The following is a 26,135-nucleotide window of genomic DNA, read 5'->3' as shown; positions in this document are numbered from 1 at the left end:
AATGATATAAGCATAGAGAGAAATAAATGAAAAATATGAGATGTGATGTGCTAGAAAAAAAAGATATGTATAAATAGAAAAAATGACTGAAAATGAAGGGTATGAGTTCTCTAAAGTGAGAAAGTCACGAAGTAAAGTAAATTATTACCACCATTAATTGAGTTGCTATGTTAACTTTTTAAAATGAGTAATCATGATTAATGGTTTTGATGATTTACTTTATAATCTAAATTGACTCTCTCATTTTAAAGAATGCAAACCCAAAATGATAAGAAAATTTGGACTGAATGAGTAAAAACCAAAAAGTAAATGAGAAATGCTTTTTCTTCTTTATTTTAGACTTTTGTTTTGACTTTTTTTTTTATGTTCCTTTTAGGATAAGGAAAAACATGCATGTTAAGAAAGTTGGATATAAGAACAAGATATATAATATGATATAATATAAATGATGAAAATAGGTGAAACTGTTGTTAGAATAAAAAGTACATATTATTTTTAAAAATTAAAAATTAACTTGTTTAAAAGTAATTAATTTACAGAACTATTATTTTTCATTTTTATAAACGCCTACATGTCTTAAAATTAACTATATTTTTGTGTGTAAATAGTTCATTTTTATAAACGACTACATGTGATAAACAATTTACTTTTTTCAAAAACAAAAATACATTCCTGAAACAAGTCCTGAGGACATCCTCCTAAAGTCCATTTCACTTATATAGATATACTTTTTTTTTTTTTTGAAATGTTATATAGATATACTTTTTTTTTTCAATACTTAATATACTTTTTATATAAAAAATAGTCATTAGATTTTTTTTTAAATCCCCATATTAATCTTAATTTCAAATATTAGAAATTGTAATGTTTTTAAAGTAGTAATTAGTATAATAAATAATTAATAACTAACTAATATTGTTATTAATGTAAACGTCAAGTTATTATTATTTTTTAATTTATCCAAGTAAATTATTATTAAATTATTTCCTCAAGTTGCTTCTTTTTTTTGAGGAAAAATTTTAAATACGATAATTGAATTTTTTTCAATTATTAATTAATATAATGACTATTTTTTTTAAGCAAAAGATATATATTATTGAATAAGATTTAATGAGAATAACCCTCTCACGAATATGACAAACCAACAAACTCAACCAAACAAAACCACCCTAAAGACCACACCTAGGACACGTGCCTCGTTAAAACCTTTCTAGAAAAAACTCATTGGGAAAAACTCTAGGGAAGGAAAAAGAGTACAACATCCTCTAAATGTGTCTTTGAAATTCCCTAAGCAAAAACATGTCCAATAAGATATAAAAACTCAAATCTAAAAAGGTTACTAATAATGTAAATGTAAAGTCAATTTTAATTTTTTCTTAAAGTTTGATTTATACTTAGAATTTAAATAAAAATAATGTCTATTTTTAAATGTGAGAATTTTTTTATAATTAGTATTTATTATAATAACTATTATAAAGGTTAATAACTAATTAATAATATTATTAATGTATTGGTAAACTAATTTTTTCTTAAAGTGTGATTAATACTTAAAATTTAAAATACTTTCAAAAAAAAAACTTAAAATTTAAAAAATAAAAATATTTATTTTATTCATAAAAAAAATCTTTATTTTAAATATGCTAAGTTTGGTTTTTTTACAATGCATTACTCCCCTTGTTCCTTTTAAGTGTCGTTTTAGAAGAATTTTTGTTTTATTTTTATTTAACTGTCATTTTGATGTTTTAAGGTTACAATTTGTCAATTCTACCCTTACTTTTTTAATAACTTCACTTCACATTTTCCATAAAATTCTCTTTTCTTAATAACTATAAAAAGCTTGGTAAATGCTACCATACCACAATTGTATCATACCTGAGTGATGTGAACCAATAGGAGTTGCTTTGAGTGTAAACTTTGACTCCTTTATTTTTCTTTTTTAAAAAATAACAAAAAACAAAAAAAATAATTTGTATTAATTATGTTATGGTCCTAACATTTTTGTAATTTCGTTAAGTGGTAACCCAATTTCATGAAACTTTGCGTTTTAGGGTTTTTCCATTAAGGAAAAGAGATTAAGCTTCATCTTAACCCAGAAATTCATCCTTCATCATCATCTTCTTCATCAACATCTCCCTTATCAAAGTCAAAACCCCATTTAACCTTCCATAATCCAGATCTAGAAAAAAGAAAGACAGAAAACATGAACACCAAAACCCAGTCACAACACAGATCTGGAAAAGAGAAAAAGATGAATGAATCACCAAATAAGATCCAGAGCTTTCTATGCACACTCGGTTCGATTTCTTTATCCTTTCACAAACTCCACTTCTTCTTTCTCATGCCGCTTCACCTTCTCAATCATCTCGTCATCTTGTTGCCCTTCCAGCGATGGTATTGCTTTCGTCATAGCCGCAAACACCTATTTCCCAAGCCTCTCTCATGGGTACATGGGTCTTCCTGGACCGGTTCTGAACCATAAAGATTCATACTTTGCGGACCCTGATGTGGTTTTCACGAATTGGGGGGGGGGGGGGGGCAGATCCGGGAGGGACACTACATATATCAGAGAAAAGGTTGAAGCTTGGTGATAGATTTATGGGTTTCTCGTTGGATGGTGGTGTTGAGGTTGGGGAGCATTGGGTTTCTCTCTCCCACCACAACCCTAACCTCAGATTTGCAGTGAAGCCCACTTTTTCTTCTTCAATCCCAGATCTGCAATGAAATTCATTTTTTCACCCAATCAGAACTAAGAAGAAAAGAGACTATGAAAGGGAAATGTTGGATGAAAGAAGAACATGTAGAACAAAGTTTTTGCTTATGAAACCCAGATCTGTTATGTTTTTGCTTTGGAAGAACAAAATTTCATTTTGCAAAATTAACGATTCATGCCCATATTTTGCTAATGTGCCACTGTTTCTATAGTTCAGGTTCTTAGTAATGATGTAATGGGGAGTTCTTCTCCCAGACTTTGTTTAATCTGTTTCCTGGGCATTAGCTGCAAAATTATTAAAAAAAATAAAAATGAAGATAACTTAGGCTGAAGACGTAGAGATTTTTTGAGAAGAGTGTTTGGAGATTAGGGGCTTTCTCCATTAAGGACTACTAAGTAAATAATGAAATTAAAAATAACTTTTATTTAACAGAAAAAGTAAAGAGAGAAAATGTTTTTTTAATTACACTCGGGATTTATTTAATTGGTACACATCATCTCATGTATCATACCCATACTAAGTGTTGTGGTATGGTAGTAAGCATCAAAAAGCTTTATGACTTTATGATTGAGTGAGAGTGGTAAATAGTTTGACAATTCACTATCTTGGTTGGAGAACTTTATAATTTTATGATTATGATGTGAGAGGATAGAATGTGAAAACTCTAATAACCCACTATCTTAGTTGGAAGCTTTATGTTAAAACGATACTTAAAAAGGAACATAGGGTGTAGTATTTAATATAATGAGTAGTTTAAAATGATATTAATAATTGATAAATATTGTTATTAATGTATTGGTGAACTCAATTTTAGTGATATACATTGATATTGATTTTCCTAAAATATCATGAGAGAGTTCATCCTACTACACGCTTGTTTTACTAGGTAGTCAACAATAACATTAAACGATCTAAAAATATGTCTTACCTCTGTATAATTCACCTCCTCTTTAAGTGAATCACTCCAATTGTGATCATATGGAGGTGGAGGTGAATCGGTCGTCCCCACCATCCCAACAACAACCTCTCGAGAATTAAGTCGTACGCATCACATTAATACTTTTTTCTTTGTATTTTCTTATTTTTGACTTGTATATTGGCCTCCTTGTTTGATTTTTTATTTGGGCCTATATGAGCCTACTTAAAAGTTTCGGATTAACCAGAGGGTTGTGGTGTCTCCCCGAGTCAATAACATTATAGCGCATCCCATTTTATTATACCAAACAACGCGCCATTTGAAGGCGTACTCAAGAAAATGGGGCATCAAGTTCAACCCCAAAATGAAGGGGTCCACGTTGAAATTATAAAGGTTAATTAGCCACAACTTGAGTTAGGGTCCAGGAGGCACTCACTTGCAATAGATAATGGTTGTGTCGCATTTAGACGACAAAGGGAATCCCTTCCTTTCTTGCTTCTTTATTCCTCAGCTCTAGCTGCCCTACAACTATCTGACATGTTTTGCAAAGCGTCTGCGATTGAGTCCTACATAGGAGATATTCTAATTCACATGGCCACTCATATTTCATGATAATAGGTCTACTTAGGTCTTATGTCACACCTATATTTTTTTTCTTTTGATACATTGAAAAGATAAATTATAAGCCTCTAAGATTGACCCTGAACCTTCTCCCCAACCCATAAGTCCACCGATCACCACTTGAACTATCATTCGAGTTCGTCACACACTCACACCTATACTTACTTAAGTTCTAATCGGAGGTGATACCTTTATTGCATAATTTTTGTTCACGGGTTGAAAACCAACTCCACACCTCACTTAAAACAATCAGGACATATAATGGTAAATAATGTCACTGACCAATTTTATTCACCAAATTAGCTATCAAGTCAGGTTAGGAGGCTACGTCTAAATTTGTATAGGTAAATCAATTAACCACATCATATCAAATCATATAATGCCAAGTTGCCAACGACCCATAACATGCATGTCCATGTCCCATTCCTTCAATATAATAACAAAAAAAAAAAAAAAAACACATGTAATTAGGGGTGTTCATAACCGAACTAATCCAAACAAAACCGACAAACCAATAAAAAAAAAAACCGAAATCCAATCAAACCGAAAACCGAACGGACTGAAAATTGAAAAAATTGAAATTATTTATTGGATCGGATCGGATTTCGGATTTGATTTCCAAAATCGAACCAATCCAATCCAAACCGAACATTCACAAATATGTATACTTTTAGTTATACATATATCATTCCATTTACACTCACATAGTACATATTTATTGTATATATATTGATTATATCACACATGCATCAAAGTTTACTATATGCATGCATCAAAATAAACAATTATAATCATAATTTTAAAATATGTTGACTATGTTATAATTTATGAATGTTATATTAATGTTATAAATTATGTATCATTGTCTTTATCATATATTATATATTTTTAAAATTTATACAACACAATTTCAAAGTATAAAAAAGTGAAACAAAAACCGAACAATCTAATCCAATCCAAACCGCTATAGATTGGATCGGATTGGTTCGGATTTAAATTTAGTAAAAAATTCATTGAATGACAAAATCATAAAACCGATGAAATCGGATCGGATGATTTTTCTCCTCAAAACCGATCCAATCCAATCCGCGAACACCCCTACATGTAATGTCATCTATAAATAGACAAATTAAGACTGCAAATTGGGGTCGGTAATGCTTCAATAGTTCAATGTTGGAATTCTTTGTGTACACGTTGAAGTGCAGGTTCTTCTAAACTAAATAAAGAAAAACGATACACATTCAATGAAGAAACTAAAAAGTAAACAACTCAGAAAAATAGTAATCAAATAGAAGAATTTTTTTTTTTGTCTTGTGCTGCTGAAACGATTCCCATACTAGGATTAATTTACTTTACTATGTGTATGACTTTTAGAATTGAATCGAATATGGTGATTCTACAAATACATCATGTAATTGAAATAACACTAACAAACAGAAATCTCCAATTAACTAATTACTAGTTAAAATCTACATTAGGACACATGCATTTGGGTTCTCATCGCTGAACAGCATCAAGTCTTCATTCTTAATACAACAATATTGATCATTTTCAGGCCTAAACTGTTGCATTATAACAAGTTTATTCGATTCATGAGATTCATCGTTTGTCTCATCATCCTTTTTAGACAAAATCTCCACTTTCTTCCCTGTCTTCTTCTTCAATTTCTTCAGTACTTTTTCCGGATCAATCCGACCGGTCACCACAACCTGATGTTTGTTCATGTCTGTGATGAACTTTTCCACTCCTAATTAAAAATTATAGATACACAAATTAATTTCTGTATATAATTACACAGGATGCCAAAAATGAGAGAAAATTATGTACCTTTGCACTTGGAGAGGGCTTTGGCAACGGTTCTCTCACAAGCGTTGCAGTGCAGTGAAACCTTGAATTCCACAACTATTAATTTGTTTGGTTCTGCTTTTTTGTCCTTCCCCATTGAAGCCTGAACGTGACACTGCAATTACAAAATGAAAGATAGAAATTTCAGAAAATATTAATTGTGGGTAAAGGTTTTTACGGTTGATTGCAAGGGGAACAGTTAGTTACAACGGTTAATACTTGTGTTATGAGAACAGAAACGAATTGAGAATTCCTTTAATTTTCGTATTTCTCTTTGTTAGTATTTTTCCCCCATAAATTGTAAAAATATCATCGTTTGAGGGCACCTTTATCTTCTCTTTGATATCTCAAAATAGTTTGGGTATTGTCCCACATATTTCAACAACCAATGTGTCACATGAACGTGGAAGCAATTTATAAACTTGTTATGTAAAATGTGAGGATTTTATTTTTTGACGTTTAAAAGTGATGAGAAACTTATACCATACAAAAAGTGGGCAAATTATTATTTTTAAGAATAATTCTTCCTGGGTAGCATATTACATGTTAATTAGTGCAAAAAATATTTAATACTCCCTCCGTTCCTTATTAACTGTCTACTTTGAAGAAAAAAATTTGTTCCTATATATCTGTATACTTAGAGTTTTTCAAATGAAAATTAAATGATATTTTTCCAAGAAATGTCCTTGCAGAAACAATAAATGAGGAAAGATAATACACATTTTAAAGGGTGAAATAGGAAATCAAATAATAATTTTATGAAAAGTAACAAAATTAATTGCACTTCTTAATATGTGTGTTTCTTCTCATCCTGGACAGTTAAATAGGATCGGAGGGAGTAGATAAAGACTTGTAATTATTAGTTTTAATTATTTTGGCAACATTTTAATGATTAGTGTTGTTGGACAAAGATTAGTTTTTTTTGAGGTCTGGTAAAAGTATGGGGAGGGATTGGGCCAAAAAACCCAGAACCTGAATCAATCCCACTAACCCCAGCGCCACTCCCATCAGCAAGCCCATAACTATTCCTCATATTAGCTCTACATTCTATATAGTTAACAAATCCAATAATGACACTTTTAAACACACCACCATCTTATTAATCAACACAATTATAAAAAGGAAAACAAGACATACACACTTTAAATACACCTCCAATTAATGAAATATAGAAGTAAGAAAAAAGAAAATGTGATATATGATAGATAAAAAAGTGAGAAAGGAAGAGAAAGTTAGTTAAAATGATATGTAAGTGAATGACAATATGTAACTATGAATGTATCAAAATTTTATAAAAGTGTTTAACTTATGGAGTAAATGTGTAAGACTTTTTCAAAAATAAACCAATTATATGAAATGTGTAGAAGAGTGTAAGCACTTCTATGAACAAGTATATAACAAGGATTAAAGTATGCATAATGGAATGGATGAACGAACTCAAGGATTGAAGTATGCATAATGGAATGGATGAACGACCTCAAGGAATGAAGTATGCATAATGGATTGTATTGTTGGGGTTGAAGTATGCATAATGGAATGGAATGCATAAGTTTCTGTTTCTGAACATTCATTTTTTTGTACTCGCAGAATTTCTCAACTATTGTCAAGTTACTAAAATTTGTCAAAATCACTATACCATTTGTCTTTTTTTTTTTTGGTACATCGGAAGAAACTATTACCCTTTGTCTAACTCAAACCACCCAAATAACAAAAACTCAATTATCAGAATATAAAGAATTCTTAGTCCAGAAAATTTTGATCCATTTGAAGAGGTAAAAAAACAACTTTGTTTCTTATTTCTAATGAAGCATTGATCTGACGCATAACAGAACATTAAAATGGGTTAAGACTTCGATAAGCTTGATCAACTTTAAGCTAGAGGTTTCTTTTACTTCTGTGTTACTCAACTAGCAAATTCATGCGTCTACCTATCTTTTATTTTAGTGTTTGAACCGGAGTTCAATAAGACAATTCACTATTATGTGTTTGATTTCACAGTGAAATACTCTAGAATCACTTCTTGTTAGAAACTATATGTCTTAACTTCTAAATAAATGTGTCTTGAATTCTATACAAATTGTGAAATCATAGGAGGAGCAAGGATTGAAAAGGGACACTTGCCCATGTTACCACTGACAAATGTATGCTTGTCTTGATTACAATCATAAAAAACTTGAGAAAGGATAAAAAAATCAATTTTTTATCCTCTTTTAAAACAAAGGCAAATCTATATACTAAACTTTAAAACGAAGTTAAGATAAACATAGTATTAAACGAAAAAAGAACATGAAGCATGTATTAACTTTAGCCTTTTGGCATTCTCTAGGTATATTGGAATCTAAATCTCCTTCACAAAGAGAAAATGCTTATCTTGCATAGGAAGATGTGGAAGTTAAAGCAAGATAACCGGGGAAGGATATGTAGGACAGGACCACACTGGCACAGGAATAAAACTATAAAATCTATGTATAATTTTGATTATAATCCTCTAAACTAAGAGGGTGTAGTTTTAATTCTGCACTTTAACCTTGAAATTATAAAATTATGAAGATTTTTAGAGTTTTAATTCTGCACTTTAACCTTAAAGTTATACTCCTCCATTTATAGGAGTAATGAAAATGTATATGGCTGACCCTAATTGAAGTAGCAGCAACACATTCTTCAACAATCTTCATTATTCATTAAACTTCATGTGAGTTCTCTTTAAAAAGAAACATAGTCCAAACCCTTTTGAATTGGCCTTGAATTAATTTAATTCAAGCACAACTAGACAACTTGTTAAAAAGAATGCATTACTTATACAATTAATGTTTAACAGAGAAAGAAGATTGATATTTAAACTCTTTGCACATATGCATGTGTACACACTCTTAACATCTGTTGATCCGAAAGGAAATAACTAGCTTTTGAAATGGTGGTGGTTGAGATTGAAGGTTTGTTCAACTATGCCATGAAAGGCCAATGGAGAGAAGTTTTAGAGGCCTATGAGAATAACCCTCAAACTTTGGAAGCAAAGATCACAAAAGCAGAGGACACTGTCTTACACATTGCTGTCTACATGTCCCAAACCAAATTTTTGACGACCCTATTGGAGAATATAAGAGAAGATGTGTCTCTTGATGTCCTACAATTACAGAACTCAAAGGGAAACACTCCTTTACATCTAGCAGCAGAGCTTGGGAATGTGGACATTTGCAACAGTGTTTCCAAAAGAGATCACAAACTCATTTTGTGCCGGAATTTTGAAGGTGAGACCCCTCTCTTTTTGGCAGCTTTTCATGGCATGAAAGATGCATTTTTTTGCCTCCATGGTCACCTACAAAACAAAGAGGACTATTCACCATGCATAAAGAGCAACGGGGACACAATTCTTCATTCTACCATCTCTAATGAAAGTTTTGGTAAGTGTCATTCTCCTGCAAGCATCGAAATCTTCTATTCTCAAATTGTGTCTCATGTCTTTCTCACTGACATGCTAATTAAAAACCACTATGTAAGTCTTTAACTGCACTGCCTCACTCATGTCCTTTTTAATTGATACGAAAAGTTTTTATGGTGAGACATGAAATTGAGACACAATTTGGAAACAAAAGGTTTTGATTCCTCATGCAGATAGTGCAATTTCTTAATTTGAGGAACATGCTAGAATAATACTGTTTCAACTTTTAAATATATTCATTGAAGTTTGATGAGTTTGTTAGGTTTGGCACTTCAAATAATTCACTTATACCCAAAACTTGCGGATTCTCTCAATGAGGATGGCTTGTCACCTCTTCACATTCTTGCTAGGAAGCCTAATTGTTTCAAAAGCAGCACTGGGATGCAGTTCCTTGATTGTGTCATCTATAATTGTAAGAATAATGATGTCCAAGTAGTTTTGTTACATACTTCTTTGTAATTTTTCCCAAGATATCGTCTTTGGTACTTATTGCTATATTATCCTTCAAAGATGCAAAAGGAAATAATAAACGTTTATGGACTTTGTGCAAAATGTTTTTATGTATGACATTTCATATACAGATGCAAGAATAAGTACTATTTGTATAATATGTGTGTGACAATGTGGGTCCATCAATATGGCAATTTCTGTTTTATATGTAGTTGTTCTTCTAGTATGTGATCAGAGAGATTCTTCGTTTGGTCTTGGTGGTGCATGCTGGTGTGAATTGTTGAGATCACGGTGGAGCAATGATAATCAATAGTGGGGGCGTACCTATAAAAGACACTTGGACATTCAAATTACCAATGAATAAGAGAGAATCCTCTTAGCCAAGAAGAGAAATATGAACAATTAATTTTTAATTTACAATATGATCGAACCTGTATATACAGAAGTTGAAGTGAGCAGTGGTGAAAGTGTTTAACCTTTGCTAAATTTTTATGTGGCTAAAACTTGAGATATGTCAACCTTATACATATTGGTTTTGTATTCTCACTAGTGACTTACTGACTTGTATATTTTTGTCAAACGGTTGTGACAGGTTTGATTATCTATGAGCTGAAGGAAGAAACAGAGGACCTCAGTAACAATAAAGGAGACACACAAATTTTTAACTATCCAATGAACTACGGAACATGCATCAGATTCTTATATTTGTTGAAGAATATGGTTAAAGTTATAAGTAGGCGAATCCTGTTTCCATTATTCAATTTAGTTTTGTCTATTTCATGGAACTAGATGACCTAACTCATTAGTCTGTTTGCTGGGTTTCAGCAATAGGCACAAAAGATAGTGAAAAAGCAGCAACTAGTGATGAAGAAAATTTCTCATCACCCAATCTCAAATGTGGTAGTCATTCCTTCCTCTTATAAAAACCATGATGTTGGTCCTTGCATTAATTCAAGCTTATTAATTATGAAGAGTTTCAAGCATTGCATTAGCATTCATGATATTGATTTGTCGGCAAAACGCATCACTGTAAACGTGTAAAGTGATCACTGTGCAAGACAAATTTAAAAGTGCACCCTAATTATGCATAGTAAAAATTGTGCATGCATATTGCTGCATAGTAATTAAGCTTGTAGTTGGCTTTGTTCTTTCTCTTATACACTACTATCATGGCATGCATGTTACCTGATGGCAAAATGGTGACCTTTAAAGTGTTCTCGATCAGCATCCATTTTCTGACATATTTGTTGTTATTGTGCATAGAAAAAAAAAGTGGAAGGAAAGAAAAGAAGCTCAATCGGTTCCCTCCGAATTGGGAAGTGATCATTCGATTTCTAACCTTAATGATGAAGGGCTTGCTAGTCCTTTTTGGTGTGGGTAAGTAAATGTACATCATCATCTTGTGTTGTTTCATTGTTAATAAGTTAAAACTACAGTAGAAAATATGCATGAACAAGAAGCAACATGCTTACCAATTTTATAGCAATTTATTTCTTAGCCAAAATCAATTTTGGGGAGAAACCTCATTAAGTAGTTTCTGCGTGTCATAATTGATTTTAGGAAAAAATTAAACAAGATCTAAACATGCTATAAGAAGTCTAAAGGAGACTATGCTTATAGATGTGTAGTTTTTAGTGGACTGATATAAACAACCAATTTCTATGTTTACTTCACTAAACAGGAGCATCATGGATAGAGAAAATCCAAAGGAAAAAGGAGAAACACATGAGGGCTAAGCAAGTGATGGATGAATTAATTCAGAGAGCTTCTTTGTACAAGTATGATTATACTGGAAAAAACTCCCTTGATCTTCAACATGACATTGATAATATGAAAAGGGGAGCTATTGAGAAAAGGAGAAGGGTGTCACCAATTTTAATTGCAGCAAAGATGGGAGTGACTGAAATTGTGGAAAAGATCCTGGATACCTTCCATGTGGCTATTCATGATGTTGACTCTGATAACAAGAATGTTGTTCTTTTGGCAATAGAAAATAGGCAACCTCGTGTCTACAACTTGTTGATGAAAAGGAATTTAGTGAAGGAAAGTGCATTTCGTCACATAGACAATCAAGGTAACAGTGCATTGCACCTTGCTGCCACTTATAAGGAACATAGGCCTTGGAGAGTCCCTGGTGATGCAATGCAAATGCAGTGGGAATATAAGTGGTATAAGGTAATCAGTCTGCATTTCATATCACTCGTCCTTATAATCTTGAAAACCTGTACAAATTAGCCTAGCTAGTTATTTTCCCAGCAAATTAAAGGGACTTTGATTTTAGAATTTTCAAATATTTATAGTAGCAATGCTAGATGTTACCAAGAAAAATTGCAAGAGATATTGATGTGAGAAATTAACTGTGTTATTTGGGGGAAAATATGGAGGGTACTGGGTGATAAATACCACTTCTTGGGTCAAGACTTGTCCAATCTCCACAGTTGACTTTTATGTCAATCTGAATGGAGCTGAGCAATAATGAGGGTACACATTGCTTGGACTCAATTCAATGCCTCAAATGGTAATGGTAGGAATGAGAGCATAGTTTTAAATTGTTGTCCGCAACGGCAATTGCGGCCGCATCAACCTGCATTTGTCCGCAATTTTGTAACGCAGTGATAACCGCAACCGCAATTTAAAATCATGAATGATAGGTTTTTTTGTTGCAATAATAACTTCCACATGGATTAGACGAAAAAAATAAATTAAAACTATCAATTTGCTAATAGTTGAATCTGATTTCATTTTCAGCTAAGTAGATTATCAGCATGTTTGGAACAAGCTTTTCTTTCTTCATAATTCATTTCGAGAACCAAAAGCTACTAAAATCAATTATAGAAGCCTTACTCTGGATTTTTGTTCCTTTTCAGCTTGTTAAGAACTCCATGCCACCAAATTTCTATGCACGTTACAATAACAAGGGACAAACAGCAAAACAGGTCTTCATTAGCACACATGGAGAGCTTGTGAAAGAGGGAAGGAAATGGCTTGCCAAAACCTCAGACTCATACTCAGTAGTTGCAGCACTTGTTGCCACAGTTGCATTCACAACCTCAACATCAATCCCTGGCGGCTCCAACCAGGAAAGCGGCACGCCACTCTTGAATGGACAACTAGCTTTCAAGGTGTTGTTACATTTTTCATTTATGAGAAATGAAATCACAATAACTCTTTAAACAATTGTTGCATATTGCAATTGAGATTTAATTTGTCAGTAATTTCCAACAGGTGTTTGCTGTGTCATCACTTGGAGCACTATGTTCCTCAGTCACAGCACTTGTTCTGTTCCTCTCAATACTAACATCAAGATACCAAGAAAGAGATTTTGCCATGGATTTGCCTAGGAAGCTGCTTCTAGGAATGAGTTCACTGTGGACAGCTATTACATCCATCTTGGTTTCTTTCTGTGCAGGACACTTCTTTGTGATTGAAGATGGACTCAAGTCTTATACTTATGTGATATATGCTGTGACATGTTTGCCAGTGTCATTTTTTGTGTTGGTTCAGCTTCCTCTTTACTTGGATCTCATGTTGGCTATTGTTAGGAAAGTTCCTCAACGCACCTATAAGGTGTTCTCTCACTAGTTGTGTTTTGGATTCATTTGTTTGTTAATTGAAGTTGTTTTCTTTTGTTATTTCATGATGACCCAACTAATCAAATCTACTTGGTAAAAAAAATAGAGGACTGTTATCTAGCTTAAACGTTTTATTCTTTGTTGAAAGAGAAATTTTTCATTAGAAGATTTTGCAGTGCATGATCATCACTTTGCTTTGTTATAAACGTAAAAAACTGCAAAATGTTTAAAAAGGGGGCATTCGGAGAATCGAACTCCGGACCTCTCGCACCCAAAGCGAGAATCATACCACTAGACCAAATGCCCGATGTGATTTTCTTCTGTAGTTATTATATTTAGCTAATAAATACAGACAACATGAAAAACCATATATGTTGGAATCATGATTCTCTTTCATGTTCTTTCCATATTAAACTTTTGTCTCACTTTATGTATTAAATATGTAACTATAGGTTGAACTATTTGAATATTTATGAAAAAAAGATATAAATACAATATTTACTTAATATTGTTATGTCATATGAGATCATCTTAATCCATATTCCGAATCATTCATACCAATAATTTTCTAGGTTTGAAAATACTTAATTTAGTGTTTTTCATGATGTTTGGATTCTAAAACGTGTTATTGAGACATATGGATTGGGGTGAGGAGGTTAGGGATCAATCCATTGAGGGTGTTATTTATATTTCCGATGTAGAATCTTCTTTTTTATATAATTAACTTGATAATTTATTATAACAAAGTAATATACTTATTGAGAGAATTAAAAATGATTCATATAAAATATCTCGATTAAGATTCTAAAAATACAAGAAAATTTTATTAAAAAAAATCACTTTCTTTTAAAAGAATTTCAAAAAATCACTCATTTTACTCTACCTCTTAAACATTCCTCATCCAACAACACCAACAATCGGCTATATGAATCACTCAACGCCATTGAATTCGATCAACCATTCATCATCCACACAAAATATGTCATCAAATGCATCAATTTAATTTATCAATATTTAAAATTTCTTCAAATTTTGAACTCATTTTTCCAAGGTCACTTCTATACTTTCTATTGTTCCTTCAACAACGCACTCAGGCCAGACATTTACCATCAACTTAGACCAATTCTTGTGCATTCAATTTGCCTCTCACGAACATTTCAAAAACTTCTTAAAAATCGTTACATGAAAGAAAACCAGGTAAAATAAAAGAAGGGAAAATGATATATATATATATATATATATATATATATATATAGAGAGAGAGAGAGAGAGAGCTAACATCATATTTACCATGGCTACCAGAGCCTAATGCCATACATGCAAGTCAGTCTTTTCTACCAGATATACAATGAAGATAACAGAACAGAAAAATATGACAACTACATGATCATTAAACTCTCACACCTCCTTTAGTAATTTGTAACCTAATACTTATAAATTTCACATTAGGAACCGGCATACCTTCCTTCAACTTCAAGGGGTTGCCGAAACATTAACAAAATGTACACCTCCGGTGCTGTCATATTAACTGCAGTGAGTCCTCATCTAATTACAAAAACCTGAGTCTCCAAAATAACGCTTCTTCTTCCCCAATCCCTTTCTTCTTATACATGATAGTAATGAACTGGTAGCGCACCGGGATCAAGTTCCCAGAAGCCTCTCAGATTGCCATGCTCTTCTTCTGTCAGCCTGAAACCTGGGATTTGGTGGGAGAACCTAAGCAACTCTTTTTTGGATATTTTTCTAAGGTTGACAGACGGCCCTAGATTTGATTTGGCCCTGAAAACTGAACTGAAATCAGGGACATGCTCCAATATTAAAACATCTATGAACACATCAGTTTCTCCAAGAACTTCAACTATGTCATACTCCCAATTTTTCAGGTCAGAACTTTTGATTCCACTTGACCAATTTCTATATAGTGCCCAGACTTCACCTTGCTTTGGAAAGATGGCGTAACGCTTATTCTGAACAACAGCATCAGCGTGCACTTGATGTGAAATAGAAGATGTGTCATTATAAACATTGAGAAATTCAGCTGATTTACGAACATTAAATCTGCCACAGGAAATAGGCATATCTTCTTCTTCCCATTTAATGGTATCCTCAGGTAGCCAGCAGCAAGTAAGCCAATGAACATGCAATTCAAGATCTGGGCTGGTCTCAATCTTACTAATCTGACCATAATATTTTGGCAATCCATCCTCATCACTGTAAAATGCCCAAATCTGGCCAATCTGAAACTTTTCAAGGGACCTCCTGGAATCAAAATTGAAGAATTTAGAATCTGGAATTTCAATGGGACCCTGAGTCGAAGCTGGAGAAGCAAGAAGATCATCAATATCATCAACTGAATCCTTGTTCTCAGCCAAATTGCTTCTATTATCCCTGTCAGATGAACTTTGGCCAATCTTGACATCAAAATTTTCAGGAACAGCAATACCTTCAAGATTCAATGGCAAAGATGCAGGATCAAGTTCATAAGATCCTATATGAACACCTACTCCTTCCTGACCAGTCATTTTGAAAGATGGAACTCTGTGAGAGAATCTAAATAATTCCCCGAGTGGAATTTGAAATGTCTGGCTATCTTCTTTCGTAATTCGAAAGAGGCATGCAAAACCTTTCAACTTAGATAAGTATGCAACGCGCACACCCTCACCTTCGACGTAATCTGACAAGATTTCAACAAACTCAAATTCATACTGCTTATTAGATTCTGGATGCATGTACCATTTGATATCCCAATTCTTGAAAAGAGCCCAAGTTTCACCCTTTCTAGGATACACTTTAATATTCCGGCTAACTCTTCCACACATAACCAGATGAGAGAACATTAGGTGATCTTCAGTGATGTCAGTGCCACCAAGTCTATACTTCCCACAAGCAACGGGCAATTCTGCCTTTACCCAGTTGATTTCATCGCTGTCATCAGGATGTGGTACAAACCATGTTATCTGCAGCTTGAACTCAGGAGAGAGAACTTTACTGATTAAAGCATAGAATCTAGGCATGCCATCTGTTGGATCATAAATAGCCCAAATCTGCCCTGCGGCAAAACATTTTTTTTCCCTGCCCTTGTCAAAGTCACTGAACTCTGCTTCAGGATAGAGATAAACATTTGGATGATTTGCCGCTTTAGAAGTTGGATATGAAGGGTCAGCAGCAAAACCATTCTGAACTTTCACTTCAGTGGTCTCACCATGACCGCTTTTTGAGGGTCTTAATAAGTCATCACCTTCGTTACACACATTATCTTTGTATGAAACATTTTGTTTTTGACGTGAAGATCTGCGCCGTTGTTCTTCCGCATAAGTCGAATGGTTTCCTACACCAGGAAAACCATCCCCACCAGCAAACATATCATCTTCAGAACCACTGCTGCTTGTAAAATCAGAACTTTGACTGGATTCTGCAACCTGATTCCTCTTTCTCTTTCCATTTGGCTTTTGAGAGACATTAGTAGGGCCTTTTTTCTCATAAGGCCCTGTATTGGACTTCTCAGCATGCAAGTTGCCTTGAGATTCAACACCCACCCTGGAAGCATCATGATTCAGACCATCTTTCTGCTGGTTAAAAGCTTGCTGACTTGAATTAGTTGCTGGTGATGTACCTTGAACATTCGCATCACATGCAATGAAGGGCTTCTGGCAATGTTGGCAGCGAAGAGGTTTATTTAAAACTTCTCTGTAATACTGATACTTAACAGAACAAAATGGGCAGTGGGTCCAAAAAGTAGGGCGGCTACCATTTTGTTGCTGCTTCGCTTGCTGTCTTTGTTGTTGTTGCTGTCGCTGCTGCTGAGCTTTCGTGTTTGTGAATTTGGGCTTGACATTGTTGGTTTTCGTCGCAGAATTGAAATTCGTAGGAGCTTTCTGCGGATTATGGCGCGGCATAGCAGTTTTGCTTGTAGGAACCCTGCGCTTCATGTCAAGCTGAGTTCGTTTTTCTTTGTCCAAAAGCACTCTTTGAGCTTCCCCAATCAACTTAAAAGCAGATTCTGCACCAGCAAACTTGTTTTTGTCAGGATGCAATTGGAGAGCATACTTCCTGTATTGCTTCTTAATTGTTGCATCATCAGCTGTCTGTTCAACTTGGAGAATTCCGTACCAGTCTATCTCATTACCAAATAATTTCTGCTCAGCAGAACAGTGCACATCACAAACAACAAGCATTTGAGATATATTTTCCAAATCAGGAAACAACCGCTGAGCCTTGAGAGCAAATTTACGAGCTCCCGTGAAATCCCTGCTTTCGATCTTCTTCTCAGCAATGTCCCTGGCCCTTAAGGCCTCTTCTTTATTGCACTCCATCAAAGATCAAACTCTCAACCTTCCACGGAGTACTATGGCCAAGTCCCCTGTCAAACAAGCTACATTTAAATTAACTTCTCCCAAAACACCTTAACCATATTAAAATGCACAAAGTGAACAAACCTTCCAACAAGCCACTGCCACCAGTCCCCCCAAAGATATAGAGCCCTCAAATTCACATTGACCCTGCATTTTTTATAACTTGCAAACTATCAGAATAGTATTAAGAACCTTTGATATTACAGAGTACAGACATATTTCTAAAATCAAGAATCGCATGATTGAGTTATTAGAACAATAAATAGCAGCACAGTAACAACAGAAGATGACACAAATTGTAAGTAATCCACAATTACTGTATGTGTGTAAACTTGTATAAAAAATCAAACTTTTAAGCAAAATCAAACACCCAAATGCATGAAAGAAACAATGCAAAAATACTTGAATCAAACAACTACCTCAGAAATCAAACCAACAATTGAAGACCCTTCATAATCTATTTAACACAAATCACCAAAATGGTAACAATCAAAACCACACAGCAGGATCATAACTAAATGTGAAGCATTGAAGCAACAAAACCAGAAAAACCCTAACCCATTTCAAAATCAACAGCTTCAAAAAGATGAAAAAAAAGTGGTATGAAAGAAAAAACCTTGAGAAACAAACAATAAGCTACCATTACATTCACAACGAACCCACATAGCACAATACAGTAGATTCACCTTCATATCAGGGAACACAGTCAACAAGATGAACATGCATTATCAAATAAAAGGAAAACAAAAATTGAATACAAAAAACCTAGACATAGTTGAGCATAAACCCAGAAATAAAGAAAGAAGAAGAAGAAGAAGAAGAAGAAGAAGAGTTGGAGTGACAGTTGTACCTTGGAAATGATGGAAGATGAAACGAACGAACGATGAAAGTGACAGTAAACAACACATCAACACCGTTCTGTGCTTGCTGGCTTCCATTAAATATTATTCATTTCAGTTTTGTTCAGATTTCTCACATTGTCTCAAGGATTCATTTTGGGCCAACCATGTCTTTCATTTCACACGGTCCGGCCCATACTCATACCATATCAAGAAAGACAATGGTGGTGGTGGTGGTAGTGGTGGAAATGGCAAATCATCATTTTCATTGTTAATGAATAATCATGTTTATATGGTATAAGATATCATATCATCTTTATTGTTAATGTTTATATGGTATAGGATATGTTATTGTAGTTTGTAACTTATTCTTTAACCATATTCGGACTTGACATTTTACACTGCCGGATAACAAATTTCATATCGTAAAGTTCATTCTATTTAAATCGATACATCAGCGAATATGGCGGTCATTTTTCACTTGGAGACTCATAATACATAAATAATGTAAAAACGTAGCGTGAAATAATAAATCTTAAAAGGAGCAATGCATGTATAAAACTCTGACTTCATTTTTATTGCTCGATTCGCTGACACGAGTTTATTTGAGAACACAAATTTTACGCGAAAAAACTTTCCTCCAACACATTTTACAACTCTAGGAAAAGAGATGATGTGGATCAGTCAATATGTTGTTGTAACAAACCTTGATACAAAGTAGGAAGTTATTATTACTAATGGTGAAACTTAGAAATTTAAGATTTACTTTACTTGGACATGAAAAATAAGTGGCGCATTTTTCATGTATGTGATGCTTTTATTAATGTGTAGACTTGTTAGCTTGGGGTTATAGAGTAGTTTATCCCTAAATACTTTGTTAAAGTGTGTCCATGTGACTTGATAGGCCCTAAGTGAGGAAATAAGGGAAGGTGAATTTTTTATTTCTTTTGTTGTGTAAGTAGTATGACAATGTTGTGTGAATGGTGTCATCCCAAAATAACTTGATGTGACACCATTCAAATGAACTAAAACATGATTTTATGTATAGATGGATTTTAGTATGAGAAAAGATGATGGGGTTCTTGAGTACATAGTTGGAGAACTTGATGTATGTTGAGATTTATTTCTCTGTTTACTGATTTGCTCATGATTTATTGTTATTATCGTAATTACTATTGTTATTGTATAGTGTAGTTACTGTAATTATTAGGATTTCATTTATTTATATGTAATTATATCAATTAGGTGTAATTATTTTCTTATTTAGATTTTTTAATTATTTTCTTTTTTTTATGAGAGGTTAATTATTTTCTTAATTAGACTTGTTGCTTATATGTGTGTGGGAGTGAGAAAGATTAATGAATATACACTTTCAATATAAAATAATTAATAATATCGCAATTGAGTCACGGCGGACGGTCCAAAAAGTAAATAATAAATAAATAAAAAGTAAAGAAGTTTAAATACAATTTTTTTTCACATAACACAATAACACATACGTTCAGCCAATACACACAGAAAGGAGGAGGAGAATCTCTCTTTTTGTTTTTTAATCTGCACCTCTGTTATTTGCTATTAAATTTAGCTTTCTTGACTTACCTCATGGGCAGAGGAAGACAAGACTAGGAGAATATCTCTCTTTAATTAGTAGCTATTGCCTCATACAGTTTAATTTTGTTTCACTCACATTAATTCTTTTGTTTGCATTTGTTGACCATTTTTCCTTCTTTATTTCATTTGTGACCTTTCTTTTTTTTCCTCTTTTGTTTGTTTGTTTTGGGATGATAATAAGTAAAAAAAAAAGGAGAAAATGTCAAAAAAGAAAATAAAAGAAAAAAGATTTAAAGAAATAGTATTCACATTAACAAAAAAAAATCAGGATTGAATTAGAATGAATGAGAATGAAATTAGGTGCTGACAAACAACAACATTTCTCTGTATATTACGATGCTGGATCAATTTGAAATAAAGGGGGATATCTTAAGGTTCAACTATAATGGTGGAGGATTAGCACATTATTAGATATTCTTTTACCATTTGAAATCCTGGATTGCAGTGAGAAAACAAATTGAATTTAAGTTGACTTAAGCACTTTTAACTTAATGAAAGTAAAGAGTTACTTTTACATTCGCCATATTAGAATTTGTATTTTTTCTATTCAACGTGTTGTCACAATACGTGTGAACTAAAAATCAATCAAAGACATAAAAGATGAACATGAAACATAAGTCATGGAAATGAAGAAGAATTGTGCAGAATGCTACTATTTTAAATTTTAGTTTAATAAATAAATAAGTTTAAAATATCACTTGATGAAATAACAAAACTGAAATTCAATTGGATGTGATGTGAGTGTAAAATAAATTTATATTGATAGGTGCATATCCATTATAACCACTCATCCACCCTGTTATCAAATAATTTAGAGACCTCAAAAAAGAGAGTGAGGCACTCACAATTTACACGCTCTCTCACACATGGACACGTCAAGTTTTCTCTTAAATTTTCCATTCTCTGCTGAAGCGTGAAATACACTCGCTCTGCTCTCGAAACTTATTCCTCATTCCATTCCATCTTCCTCTAATTTCTCAATTCTGTTTTCTTATTTTCGGCTTTTCAATTTTCAAATCAGTTTGAAAATACCGTTTCTCAAATAATTGGAAACTCCCATCGGTTCTGGTTTTCTCCTCTTTCCCTCTGTCGACGTCTACTACGTTTCTGTCTATCTGTGCTTTCTTCTCTCTTAGTTTTGATTTTTCCTTCTCAATGCAGTCTTTTTTTCTCCTATTTCACTCCGCCTCATCTCCCCATCTCTATCGCTTATTTTTCGTTTCATATGCTCGCTTTCTTACTGGGTTGTTGAAGACTGAAGAGCAATGAAACTGTTTTGAGGTCTCAACTTGAATGTATAAACTATGTTGTCCAGGTACTATTTTAAGGTTGCGTTCTTTTGTTGTTTCATGTGGGTACGTGTGCGATTTATCATGTTCTGCATCCTTCTCTTCCATTTCTATTAAATTTTGAATGAGCAAAGTTTAGAATCAAGCTTATTCTACTGATCGGGTTGGAAAAAAAATTAATGGATCATGGGCATCAAATATCACTCATGACATTAGGGAAGCTTTTCTTATTAATTTAGATTCTATGGGTATATGCTGATTCTTTTTATTTGCAGTGAGAGGATCGCCTAGCATCTCAATAATGGTGTCCTGACCATAAAAGCTGATTTACAATGATTAATCAATTAGCATGTTGGTTCTGAAAATTCAGTGCCATTTTCTAGGAAGCTCATCACTTGAATTGCTCTATTTTTATTTAATTCCTAATTATTTGACATGTATGCTTTCTGTATTTATAAAACTTCCTTCTCAATGCTTCCTTCTCCAAGACATCATATCAGTGCGATAAAATCTTCACAACGAAAACTAGAAGACAAACTGCATATATATATACTTTGGTCTTTCATTTTTATGTAACAAATACCATTGTCATATTTGTATACAGTACTTTGGTCCTTGCAGGTGGCTTATTATATTTAAGTGTTAGAGGATTGATTCCCCTCTTGCTTATCATTCCCCTTAATTTTTTTTCTTCTATAATTTTCTCTTCTTTATAAGCAAAGCAATTCTTTCCCATATTTATGCAGGAATATATCATCCAAATTGGCTATTGGCTATCATAATAACTGGTGAAATCTACAGTGAACTTAACAAAGTATATACTTTTTTTAGTATCTTTGTTTTATTCTCCTGTTAAGGTAATTTTTTTGTTATTTAAAATAAAAATGGTGTTCAATGGCTTTGTATTTTATTGATTTAACTACTGTAATCATATTTATCTTTGCAAAAGTTTATTATCAGGCCTCCATGGAAAGGAGACAAGTTTTTTCCAGTCAAATTTTATAATTAAACAGGGGCAGAAATACTTTTTTTTATTTTTTAGTTTCTGGTATTTCAGGTTGAGTAACTTATAAGCTTATATGGTTAACTTAGGTTCTGCTACTACACATCAGGAAATGGAGGTTTCAGCCCGGCCAACCATACCAGGTTGTTGTCTAGACATTAAAACGGCGCTGAAATGTTTTAACTGAAGCCGGATAGCAGAATGGCTCTATGTGATTTGATATTTGTATGCTTATATCTTAGCGTGCACTTGTTTAATTTATGATTTGATACCTCATGCACTTTTTATTGTGATATTGATTAGCTTCTTATAATTGCTCATGTTAATATTAGTCATGAGGTCTGTTGAACTTAGGAAATGTTCATTTTTTTTAATATGTAAGTACTCAAGCACTTACAAATAAATTTTAATATTAATAATATTTTAAAAAATTAAATATATCAAAACTAAAATTAAAATACCCGTGCATTGCACGGGCAACTTGCTAGTTGTATATTAAATCAAGGAATAATAGTATTCAGATTCCTTTCAAGTTGGAATCAAAGCTCTCATGGGGGCTTTGCTTTTGCGTCTTAACCTAGTCATTCTCATTGTGAACTTGCGTTGTTTAACCATGCCTAAGGAGGAAGTTCGACCACAAGTGGTTGTTTGAGCCGACTATAACACAATCAATTTCTGATTTTTCTTATGCTCATTGTTGTCATAATTAACAGAAATAGTTGCTTCCATTCGTAGCAAAGCTATGCCTGGTTTGTGCTTCATTGTTTGAAAGACCTTTTAAAATGATGTTAGGAATTCCTGGCACCATAGTAGACCAAAAAATATGGCTTATCAAGTTATAAAGATCCATCAATATCAAAATTAATAGGCCCTGTGTGTCTCATTTCTATTTCAAGGAAGTATAATATGTTAGATATGTCAGCCATGTAGGGAGATGAATTATTTCCAGATACAAAAGCAGTGACCACATTTCTTATCTCAATCCAACTACTACCAGGCACTTTCTTCACCCCTTGATCCAGCATTTCCTTTCGAACTATCTCTGCTTCCTTCCACTGCCCACTTGCACAATACAGATTTGACAGCATTACATAACCAACCTCTTTTTCAGGCTCTAAGGTCTTCAGATATTCTCCCACAGAGCTCCCAGTTCCTAAATCTCCATGTGCGTGACATGCTCCAAGCAGAACCTCATATGAATTGGTCCTAGCTCCACTTGTTTTAGAATACTTCTTAGCTAAACTTTGTGCTTCTGCCACATACCCGCCTCGACCAAGCATATCCACCATGCATGCCACATGATCCATTCCATGGGAAAGTCCAAACTCTGAACTCATTGATCGAAAGAATGCAAAGCCCTCATCTATAAGCCCCAAGTGGCTGCAAGTCATTAGCATCCCTGTGAAGGTAACTTCATCAGGTTTTACACCAGATGCAACCATTTCTCTGAACAGGCACATAGCTTCATTGGCTCGCCCATGCAGTCCAAATGCAAACAACATTGAATTCCAAGAAACCAGGTCCTTCTCAAGAATGCCGCAAAATGCAAGCGCTGAACCTTCCAAATCTCCACATTTAGCATACATATTAACCAAGCTATTGCCAACAAATAAGTATTTGTCTAAACCGCGACGTATTATGCAACTGTGGACCATTTTCCCATGAGCTAGTATTGCTAAGCTAGCACAAGCATGAAGGACTGCTCCAGCTACTAAATTATCAAGTTGGATAGAATTTCTTGTCATGTCTAAAAACATGCTTAGAGCTAGCTCTCCATTCCCGTTTCTCGTGTACCCTACAATCATAGAAGTCCAAGAAACTATATTTTTGTCAGGGGCTTGCTGGAAAGCAAGAAAGGCTTTCTGGGTATCCCCCAATTTCATGTGGGCATCAATGATGGCATTCCAAGACACTTGATTGAAAGCACCAAAGGAGTTAAACATCTCCATTGCATCACTAGGACATTCTAATTTGGCATAGAAGCTTAAAATGGAGTTCTTTACCTCCATAGCAGAGCTCCAACCAGATTTAATCACAAAACCATGCACCATGCATCCGTACAACATATCCCTTGACTCGGTGCAAGCATTCATGAGAGCACTGAAAGTCCACTGGTCTGGCTGATACAGACTCTCACACATCTCTTTGAACAAACCCAAGCACGCTTCAACTTCACCACGACGAGCATGGCCCGCAATCATTGTATTCCAAGCAATTTCAACCCTTTCAGGCATGCTGCGAAACACTTCAAGAGCCATGCCAAACAAAGAAGAGTTAGCATAAGCAAACAGAAGTGAACACCACGTCACTTCATTACTATCAGCCATCTCATCAAACACTTTTCTCGCATCATGAGGCTTCAAACACTTGCCATACATATCAATGAGCGAATTAGCGACAGGAAGAGATGACCGGTACCCTGAAACAACAACCAAAGCATGAATTACACTTCCAAAACCATGGTGGGATCCCCCTGCGCAAGCACTTAAGGCTGCGGAGTAGGAGAAGCTATCTGGCTTGGAATTGGAGATTCTCATGCTGCCAAAGAGACTGAGACTTTGTTGGTAAAGTCCTAGGTGGGAATAGGCAGTTATCATGGCATTCCAAGCAACAGAGTCTCTGTCAGGCATTTCATCGAACAGTTTGCGAGCATGACAAATTCTACCTGAACGTGCTAGGGAAACGATCTTAGACGTAGTTTGGAACAAATAAGAACGCATGCTATGCATTCTGGTTTTGTTGGAGTTGAGGATGGAAATAAAATAATCATCGATGTTCTCAAAATCAAAAACTTCCAACACACCTGGCTCTGTCTGACCCTGTTGTCTAATACTCACTACAGCTAATATATAACGTTTTGTTGAGGACCATGATTCATATTACTCCATTCATCATGGAATATATAATGTTTCCTTTCATTGAGACATGGTAAGACACTTTCCAAGGTTGAGGGATCAACTACATTTCATCAGATACTCCCTCGCTTCCAGAAAGTTTGTAGTTTAAGGTTGTGGCACAAAGAAAGTTTGCAAACGGCTTAAATCTTCTTCATACGCCAATTGACAGAGGTGGCTATGGTGTTTATGGGTTTGGGTGTCTTTATTTAATTTTACTAGTATGATGTGTAAATATTAAATTATACTTAGATAGAATAAATTGTAATTAATAGAGAAGAGTTGTGGTTGGTTAATATGAAAGGTGATAAGTGAGACAAAATGTATTAAATGAAGGTATATGTGAAAAAAATTAACAAAAAATGCATTGATTTTCTAAAACAACAAACATTTTGGGATATTGAAAAATGGTGCAAAACAACAAACTTTCTGGAACGGAGGGAATATCTTTTTGCACAGTGGATGAGACAAAAAAAAAAGATTTATTCACAAAATTTTACATCAACCATACTTAAAAATTCTACACTCCTGAGAACGTGGGACAGGTGAGGGAAGGAAGGGCGGGATGAAGCAAGCAGTCAATCCCTTGCTGG

At 34.0% G+C, this 26,135-nt stretch overlaps 4 protein-coding genes, 1 long non-coding RNA gene and 1 other non-coding gene across 7 annotated transcripts; 2 read left to right on the top strand and 4 right to left on the bottom strand.

Moving 5' to 3' along the window:
* Window positions 1-5,695: 5,695 nt before the first annotated feature.
* Window positions 5,696-6,318, bottom strand: LOC130709877 (heavy metal-associated isoprenylated plant protein 19-like). The gene is made up of 2 exons (XM_057559009.1): window positions 6,076-6,318; window positions 5,696-5,995 (listed from the first exon to the last, which is right to left on the bottom strand). Exons 1-2 carry the CDS (start codon window positions 6,188-6,190, stop codon window positions 5,718-5,720), a joined length of 393 nt encoding a protein of 130 aa, XP_057414992.1. The 5' UTR covers window positions 6,191-6,318; the 3' UTR covers window positions 5,696-5,717.
* A 2,583-nt stretch (window positions 6,319-8,901) lies between these two features.
* LOC130713620 (uncharacterized) lies at window positions 8,902-13,592 on the top strand. The gene is made up of 8 exons (XM_057563398.1): window positions 8,902-9,494; window positions 9,795-9,944; window positions 10,575-10,715; window positions 10,808-10,882; window positions 11,246-11,359; window positions 11,664-12,157; window positions 12,850-13,104; window positions 13,208-13,592. The coding sequence occupies exons 1-8, from the start codon at window positions 9,005-9,007 to the stop codon at window positions 13,562-13,564; spliced, it is 2,076 nt and encodes a 691-aa protein (XP_057419381.1). The 5' UTR covers window positions 8,902-9,004; the 3' UTR covers window positions 13,565-13,592.
* A 196-nt stretch (window positions 13,593-13,788) lies between these two features.
* TRNAP-UGG (transfer RNA proline (anticodon UGG)) lies at window positions 13,789-13,860 on the bottom strand. Its single transcript has one exon. It is a non-coding gene; the product is annotated as a tRNA-Pro (tRNA).
* A 962-nt stretch (window positions 13,861-14,822) lies between these two features.
* On the bottom strand, window positions 14,823-18,864 carry LOC130711082 (uncharacterized). 2 transcript variants are annotated; one of them, XM_057560540.1, is made up of 3 exons: window positions 18,757-18,864; window positions 17,991-18,053; window positions 14,823-17,914 (listed from the first exon to the last, which is right to left on the bottom strand). In XM_057560540.1, the coding sequence occupies exon 3, from the start codon at window positions 17,865-17,867 to the stop codon at window positions 15,159-15,161; it is 2,709 nt and encodes a 902-aa protein (XP_057416523.1). In that variant the 5' UTR covers window positions 17,868-17,914; window positions 17,991-18,053; window positions 18,757-18,864; the 3' UTR covers window positions 14,823-15,158. The 2 variants fall into 2 exon arrangements, with proteins under 2 accessions (XP_057416523.1, XP_057416524.1); XM_057560541.1 differs by lacking the exon at window positions 18,757-18,864 and adding an exon at window positions 18,593-18,611.
* A 2,324-nt stretch (window positions 18,865-21,188) lies between these two features.
* LOC130713590 (uncharacterized) lies at window positions 21,189-23,068 on the top strand. Its single transcript, XR_009010935.1, has 3 exons — window positions 21,189-21,671; window positions 22,392-22,502; window positions 22,738-23,068. It is a non-coding gene; the product is annotated as an uncharacterized LOC130713590 (long non-coding RNA).
* A 187-nt stretch (window positions 23,069-23,255) lies between these two features.
* On the bottom strand, window positions 23,256-25,712 carry LOC130716204 (pentatricopeptide repeat-containing protein At2g36980, mitochondrial). The gene is made up of 2 exons (XM_057566403.1): window positions 25,314-25,712; window positions 23,256-25,067 (listed from the first exon to the last, which is right to left on the bottom strand). The coding sequence occupies exons 1-2, from the start codon at window positions 25,375-25,377 to the stop codon at window positions 23,485-23,487; spliced, it is 1,647 nt and encodes a 548-aa protein (XP_057422386.1). The 5' UTR covers window positions 25,378-25,712; the 3' UTR covers window positions 23,256-23,484.
* Window positions 25,713-26,135: the final 423 nt, after the last annotated feature.

This window comes from Lotus japonicus, chromosome 4, assembly GCF_012489685.1.
Source record: "Lotus japonicus ecotype B-129 chromosome 4, LjGifu_v1.2".
Taxonomy (NCBI): domain Eukaryota; kingdom Viridiplantae; phylum Streptophyta; class Magnoliopsida; order Fabales; family Fabaceae; genus Lotus; species Lotus japonicus.
This window is presented reverse-complemented; position numbering and strand designations above follow the sequence as displayed.

What these genes read in the sequence shown, in the direction of transcription:
- LOC130716204 (XM_057566403.1), bottom strand. Translation starts at nt 25,377, where the DNA reads ATGCATAGCATGCGTTCTTATTTGTTCCAAACTACGTCTAAGATCGTT. An exon ending in CGTTTCCCTAGCACGTTCAG is followed by an intron (nt 25,068 to 25,313) that starts GTAGAATTTGTC and finishes TTGTTGTTTCAG; the next exon opens with GGTACCGGTCATCTCTTCCT.
- LOC130713620 (XM_057563398.1), top strand. Translation starts at nt 9,005, where the DNA reads ATGGTGGTGGTTGAGATTGAAGGTTTGTTCAACTATGCCATGAAAGGC. An exon ending in GAATATGGTTAAAGTTATAA is followed by an intron (nt 10,716 to 10,807) that starts GTAGGCGAATCC and finishes GCTGGGTTTCAG; the next exon opens with CAATAGGCACAAAAGATAGT. An exon ending in ATCACCCAATCTCAAATGTG is followed by an intron (nt 10,883 to 11,245) that starts GTAGTCATTCCT and finishes TATTGTGCATAG; the next exon opens with AAAAAAAAAGTGGAAGGAAA.
- LOC130709877 (XM_057559009.1), bottom strand. Translation starts at nt 6,190, where the DNA reads ATGGGGAAGGACAAAAAAGCAGAACCAAACAAATTAATAGTTGTGGAA. An exon ending in AGCCCTCTCCAAGTGCAAAG is followed by an intron (nt 5,996 to 6,075) that starts GTACATAATTTT and finishes ATTTTTAATTAG; the next exon opens with GAGTGGAAAAGTTCATCACA.
- LOC130711082 (XM_057560540.1), bottom strand. Translation starts at nt 17,867, where the DNA reads ATGGAGTGCAATAAAGAAGAGGCCTTAAGGGCCAGGGACATTGCTGAG.